Consider the following 7,191-nt stretch of genomic DNA (forward strand, 5'->3'; position numbering starts at 1 on the left):
TAAAACATAAATAAATTTCTAATTCAGTACCCAGCATAAAGTATCCCTTCAATAAATATTTGCTGGGGGAAAAAAAATCACTGAAATGTGAGCGCTTTTAGAACTCTCAAAGGTAAACACAAAAAGAAAATGAACATTCATGAAACACCTCAACACAAAGAACCATGAAGTGAAAAAGCACTACAAAATAGTCCTGTGTCTTTAAAGCTAATAGGACACTGGAGTGATACAGGCAAGAGATATAAACATGAAGCAGACATACTGTGCTATGTGGATGCAGAGACTAAAGGAATACACACCAAAACTTGAGAGGGTGACCCTACATGGAAGGCTCTTGAGTGATTTTCCCTCCTTGTTTACATGCTTCTTTATTTCCAAGCTTTTACTATAAACATGTGTTAACATCATAATCAGAAGTACAGTATCTGAAATCCAAGGGATGCTGAGAAAATAATCAAATACTAAAAGAATTGAGATTTTCAAACTAAAAATATGCTACCAAGCATGAAGTATGATCAGCTATCCTCTATTCTCAGAGCACCTAGCTAGAAGAAATAGTCTTACATTTCAAAGCAAGATATTTAGACATCTTGAAGACAGCAGTCTAAAAAAAACTGGAATGAGCTACTTTTTTTCAGTATTAAGCACAAGATAGAGTCTAATTCATACAAGTCACTCCAAGTAATTTATAAAAGGATGCTAAAGTAGATTGCATCTAACTGCACTCTCTCAAACTCTCACTAAACTAGCCATGGTCATTTTCTTCTCTATATGCCCTTTAGTCAAAAAAGAAAATCCAGGAGTTCTTACGTATTTCACTGGCGGGACTGGGGGTGGAGCCGCCGAAGAGAACCTCTATGAGAGAGGTCACTGGGCCCGAATGATACTTCTTTAGAGTGATCAGAGCTCTGCCAGGGGAGAAAACTAAGATTAGGAGCTTGAACAAAACCAGCAATTCAGTGCCCCTGCCTCTGCCTGACGCTGCCGCCTGCAGCCATCATCTCATGACACACAGAAATGCCCCAGGATGGTGGGCAGCTGCTCTTTCTTGCTCAAGGAAAGAAGCATAGGACTGAGTGAGATGTGTTTAAGGAAGAGGTTACGAATGATTTCAAGACACACTTACTTTTTCAGTCGCTTATAAGTGACGTCATTGGCAAGCTTTAAGAGTCTGTAGGAATTCCCTCGGTCCAGGCTCAACTGGAAATCATGAGTCTCATCAAAGGCGACTGTGATGGCTTTTGGGGTGATCCGGGTCAGGATCCCCGTGGCCAGCTGACTGCCCTGGTTGGCAGAGTCATATAGACCCACTATGTCACCTGCAAAAGCAACTCAAAGCTACATAAAAGACTAAAAAAGCTAAAAGTAAATTACATGACAAATTCCATCATATCTCAATTACTATATCTTTGTTACATTCTTTATTAAATGAAATCAGTAGCGTTGAAAAAAATTATCAACGTCTAAATCACACGAAAATTTACTTAGGATCAATGAGCTGTTGAAAAGAACCATGCCAGTCAGGAAATATTTGAAGTGCCTACTCTGTGCCAGGCGCTGTCCTGCACTGGAGCTGGATTATAAACAGACCTCCCGCCCCAACCCCTGCCAACAGGGCAGGAGGAGCGACAAATACAACGATGTACAGATGTTGTCTGGGCTAAGTACCATACAGAAATGCAGCAAAGGGAGGCGCTGTAGAGAGACCAGGATGTCATTTTAGTGAAAGTGCTGGGAGAGTCTCTGAGGAGGGACAGACAAGGAGGATGGGCCCAGAACAAAGGAGGACCAAAAGCACATCTGGGGAAGACAGGAGACAGTGGTTGTATACTTGCCTACTTGGCATGGACCACCCGCTTCCTGTGGTAACAGTTAGGGACCCACCCATCCACCAGGTGATTCTGAGGGGCCCAAGCCTGATGGAGCCCAGGGCCCCAGCCACATCACCCTCCACCCCACAATGCATTCCCAGGTTCCGGTTCAAGGACAAGCATGTGACCAAATCAGAGTACAAGAGATACAGTAAGACTTCTGCTTGGGATCTGGGAAAGGGACACTCACTCTTTTCTGCTATACCAGAAACCTGAGAGGATGGAGAGTTTGGAACTGTTACCGCAAGGTGTCTACAAAGGAAACCAACCCAGAAGGTGGAGCCTTTTCTTCATGGAGAGCCTCAGTCCTCACCCTGAAGCTAGCCTTCCACTTGTGATAACCAACGTGTTCCCTCTTGCCTAAGCCAATATGATTTGGGTTTATTGTCACCAGGAACACACAGTTCTCAGGGAAACAGATTCGATGCTGAGATAAAAGCCAGGGCTACCCACCTCTATTTGCACCCCACTGACTCTGCATCTGACAGTATATGAAAGTACCAACCAGGCATCAGGCATGTTTTTATCACTGGCCGTTTTTCCTCTAGGCAATGAATTCCATCTGTACCTTATATCTGATCTCTGCTTCCTTCCCCAACTCTATAAAGACAAACAGTTGGTAGTCACAATGGTCCTGGGAACAAAGGACCGGCCTGGTGTCCAGGGACTGCTGCGAGGGCTAAACACGCAGATCCATCCCTTCCAGGACCACCCCGTGTATAGGATCCAACACATCAGGATTTATATTTTTGAGCTGCTGAGCCTCGGAAGGTGGAGACTTCTACTCCTCGGAAGATAGAAAAACAACTCTACCTGAATTTAATCAATAGCTACACTGACACATCAACATTTCCCCACTCCCTACTTTTCCACCTAGATGGCACGTCCTCTGAATTCCTGTTTGGCATCGACTATTCATCAATCTCTTAAATCATTCATCCCACAACACTTAGTGAGTATGTATTTTTACCTCTGCATTTTTCATTTACAAACCACCTGCAAATACACGCAATCCTGTTCACTGGAGCCCAAAAGCAGCTCCACGAGGTCCTATTACTATCCCTCTAGTCCCACTCTTCAGAGGGCCAGTGACTAGCTTTAAGCCACATCTTAAACTCTATTCAGGTCTGACTCTATGCCATAGTTCTCTCACCTCCATTTTCTCCAAATCTAGCTAACATTCCAACAATTGCAAGGGTAAGAGTCTTATGAAATTTTTTTTTAAAATCTTTCATCACAAAAACAAGGCAGAGAGATTTTTACAGTAAAAAAAAAAAAGCAGTGTTGGGCAGGCAATGGTGTGGCACCGTGGCAGAGCTCTCGCCTGCCATGCCAGAGCCCTGGGTTCATGTTCCAGCGCCTGCCCACATAAAAAATAAGTAGTGTTGGCAACACTGTTTTCTCCAAGTTTCCAAGTAGGAGATTATCTAACACAACATTCTAGGCCTGTGCCAAGAAGCTGCACTTCTCAGAAAGGCCGTGAGCTGCTTCTAGCTGCCCTTCCTTACTAAAAGGGCTGGCACAAACTTAGCCAAAGTATGCCCAGCACAAACTACGTTTCCTGCTTGTTTAATGAGCTAGATCAGCGTTGTCTATAAAAATATAATGAGAATCACATGCAATCTGAAATTTTCTAGTAGCCACATTAAAAATTATTTTTTAAATGTTTATTTTGTACAAAATTCATATTTTGACTAGTGCATATAACTTATATGGACAGGTTAACTGAACACCATAAGTACATGGAACCTTGAATAGGGCATGAGATTTTGTAGGTTTGTCCAGTGTGAAGCCCTGATAAATCCCAGAGTGATCTGACAGCAAATAAACAAGTATTTGCAAAGTCCCCTTGGGGAATGGTGAGAAAGGGGGGAAATTCAACTTCCTCATATGGGGAATTCCTCACACTCTTGCAAGCAGTGGGGACAATCAAGTCTATAGGCTGAGCCCTCAATACTGGGGTTTATTCATATGAAACTTATCCCTGCAAAAGATAGATTAAGTCTACTTAAAATTAAGTCCAAGAGTCACCCCCACAGAACCTCTTTTGTTGCTCAGATGTGACCTATCTCTCTCAGCCAACACAGCAAGCAAACTCACAGCCCTTCCCGCCTCTACATGGGACATGACTCCCAGGGGCGTGAACATCCCTGGCAACATGGAACAGAAATCCCAGAATGACTCAGTATCAAGGGATTGAGAAAGCCTTCTCAACTGAAAGGGGGAAGAGAGAAATGAGACAAAATAAAGTGTCAGTAGCTGAGAGATTTCAGAGTCAAGAGGTTATCCCAGAGGTTACTCTTATGCATTTATAGATTTCCCCTTTTTAGTCTAAGGTGTATTAGAGTGGCTAGAGGGAAATGCCTGAAAATGTAGAGCTGTGTTCCAGTAGCCATGTTTCTTGAAGATGATTGTATAATGATACAGCTTTCACAATGTGACTGTGTGATTGTGAAAACCTTGTGTCTGATGCTCCTTTTATCTATGGTATGGACAGATGAGTAAAACATATGGATTAAAAATAAATAAACAATAGGGGGAACAAACGTTTTAAAAAATAATAATAGATGGATACATGGGGGAAAATGTACCTATTGCAAACTACGGACTATGGTTGACAATAAATTTTTAATATTCTTTAACAGTTAACAAATGTACCCACCAATACTATCGGTGAATGGGTGGGAGGGGGAGGGATAAGGGGTATGGGAGGATTTGGGTTTTATTGTTTTATTTTTATTTCCTTTCTGGAGTAATGGAAATATTCCAAAACTGACCATGAAGATGTATGCACAGCTACGTGACGATACTGAGCCAGTGATTGTATTCTTCAGACGGTCTGTATGGTGTGTGAGTGTATTTCGATAAAACAGTATAAAAAAATTATTTTTTTAAGAAACAGGTACAACTCATTTTAGGGATAATGTAATCTACTTAACCCAATACATCAAAAATATTTAGTCAACATGTAAGAGTTAGTTGAAGAAACTACTCATGAGATATTCTCAAAAAAAAAATTTTTTTTTTGAGTAAGTCTCCCAGAGCTGGTATGGATTTTGCATGGTCAGTGTATCACCAGCCACATTTCAAGTGCTCAATAACCTCTTACGGCCAGCAGCTACCATTTTGGATTGTGCTAATAATCTATACTATAAAAAAGGCAAAGGAGTTTCGAATTTCTAATGAAGGATTCTTTGTTGCAACACTTTATTCTCCCACTGGTTGGGTGTAATCAATTCTTTACAAGAATAAATGCCCCAATTTGAACGCCAGCAATATTCAACATATTTTTATATCAGAAATACACCAACCGGAAGTAAAGCTGTTACTGGGAAGTACTGGTGCAGACCCACACTTCCTGGGCTCAAAGGTGACCAGCAGCCGTCCATACAGCCCAGTTCGCTGGCTGGAAACCTGCAGCTTCAGCAAACAGACACCCCTGCTCTGGAGTTCTTTCACAGAGATGTTTTCCTGCCAGGACCTAGAAAATACCCAGTATTGATACTTCAGTGTTTGCACTTGACCAGCTTTTACTTCCACCCAAACAAGAAAGAGAAAATGAGAGAAATAACAGATAAAGCTCTGTGCAAAGGCACTAAATCTGCCCCCTAAAGAAACTCAAAATCCGCCCCACTCCCAAATCTGCCCGTCTTCCTATATTCTCCAGTGCAGTTAATTCCCCTCCCAGGAATCTAAGCCAGAACCTTCAATTAACTTGACCTCCCCACCCTCCCACACCCCGACCTCCTGGTTCCTGCTTTTCACTAGGTCTCATCGACCCCGACTCCCAATCATATCCTGAATCTCTCTCTCTCTCTCTCTCTCTCTCTCTCTCTCTCTCTCTCTCTCTCTCTCTCTCTCTCTCTCTCTCTCTCTCTCTCTCTCTCTCGGTCACTGCCCCAGCCCTGGTTCAAGCCCACACTGCTGCTCTCCTAGACTAAGCAGAGTCTGCTGGCTCCTTACCTCTAGGATTTCCCCACCCAATCGCCCAGCAAGACAGAATAAAACACAAGTTCCTCAGCAAATCAGGGACGGCCACCGACACGGTCTGTCCTCTACCATGCGGAACACCTGACTTATGACAGATCGTTTCCTTCTCGGAGCAAAGCTAGGAGATGGGAATTGTTCCCATTTAATGAAGGAGCTGGGGCTCCTACAAGGTGGATATGACTGCATACTGTGCTCCTGACCCTCGTCATCAAAAGCCTCTCAAATAAGTCCTGTCCCTGTGTGCAGTGCGACAGGTGAGTGAACACTCTGTAATCAGGCTGCCTGGCCTCATATGGGGTTCTCCCTGTGACATCTTGGGTTAAGTCGCTTAACTTTTCTCTGTCTCAATCTCCTTATATATAAAATGAAAATAAAAGCGATCCACTCCAAAGGGTTGACATGAGGTTTAAAGGAATTAATGTGTGTAAATTACTTTTACAGCATTCTGTAAGTATTAACTCATATTATTTCAGCCAAATGAATACTCCCACCCAGACACAGGCTGGGCTCTTTCCTGCTCCTGTCCTCAGGGGCAAGGCTGCTCTTCCCACATTTCCTCCCCATATCCACCCTCTTAACTCCTACTTTTCTTCAGGCTCTACGCAAGTAACACCTCCTCCATGAAGCCAACCTTGATTCTCACCAGGGGAGGCATCAGTCTCCCTTCACGCTCCCAAAAAACTTTCTATTCTCTCCCCCCGGGTTATCCTTTATCACGGTGGATGGGGAACTGTTGACGCTTCTGTGTGTACTTTCTGTTCCTACCCAGCCTCCAAATGACCGTATCAATAAACAGACACTACTCTTACTCCTTTTGCCAGGGCCTGGCAGAGTAGGTGCAAACAACGTTTATGAATGGATAAATAAGGAAATGGGTTGAAAGCACGTTGTTGGGGTGGGGGTGGGGGGTTCAGGTGGAGAAAAAGACTTTTCTGAGGGTCGAAAAATGGAACGGCTTGGCGGGAGCTGATAAGAGTCCCCTCTTTGGAGGGTGACCGAGCAGCGGGGTGTCGGGATCAGGAGAGGAGACGCCGTCCCGACTGAGGCCAGGCTCCGCCCCAGGTCTGAACGGGGCGGGCCTGGAGGAAAACGGCTGGACCCACCCCGAGGGAACGACGCCGGCGGCCGGCTTACCTGCGCTCCTCCACCTCCGCGTCTCTCTCGAGTTCCAGGAGGTCCAGCTGCTTGGCCACGAAGCTCTCCACAGCTGCCGAGGCCATCGCCGCCCCTCGACCCGGGCCCGGCGCCCGCCGAGGTCCCACACCGAAGTCCCACTTCCGCGTCGGGCCGGTGTTTCCCCGCCGGACCCGGTGCGTCGACGCACGGCGTT

At 44.7% G+C, this 7,191-nt stretch overlaps 1 protein-coding gene across 3 annotated transcripts in view; it reads right to left on the reverse strand.

Annotated features, from left to right (window-relative positions):
- IGHMBP2 (immunoglobulin mu DNA binding protein 2) overlaps positions 1-7,167 on the reverse strand; it is a 37,659-nt gene extending 30,492 nt beyond the window's left edge. For all 3 annotated transcript variants that reach the window (XR_013157489.1, XM_077115441.1, XM_077115440.1), the window contains exons 1-4: positions 6,996-7,167; positions 5,183-5,352; positions 1,127-1,319; positions 811-908 (exon numbers count right to left, since the gene is read on the reverse strand). Coding sequence is in view for 2 of the 3 variants with exons in the window: in XM_077115441.1 (XP_076971556.1) it covers positions 811-908; positions 1,127-1,319; positions 5,183-5,352; positions 6,996-7,081 (547 nt within the window). In the remaining variant the exon portion in view is untranslated. The remainder of the gene's footprint in view (positions 1-810; positions 909-1,126; positions 1,320-5,182; positions 5,353-6,995) is intronic.
- Positions 7,168-7,191: the final 24 nt, after the last annotated feature.

Source organism: Tamandua tetradactyla, chromosome 9 (genome assembly GCF_023851605.1).
Source record: "Tamandua tetradactyla isolate mTamTet1 chromosome 9, mTamTet1.pri, whole genome shotgun sequence".
NCBI classification, from domain to species: Eukaryota; Metazoa; Chordata; class Mammalia; order Pilosa; family Myrmecophagidae; genus Tamandua; species Tamandua tetradactyla.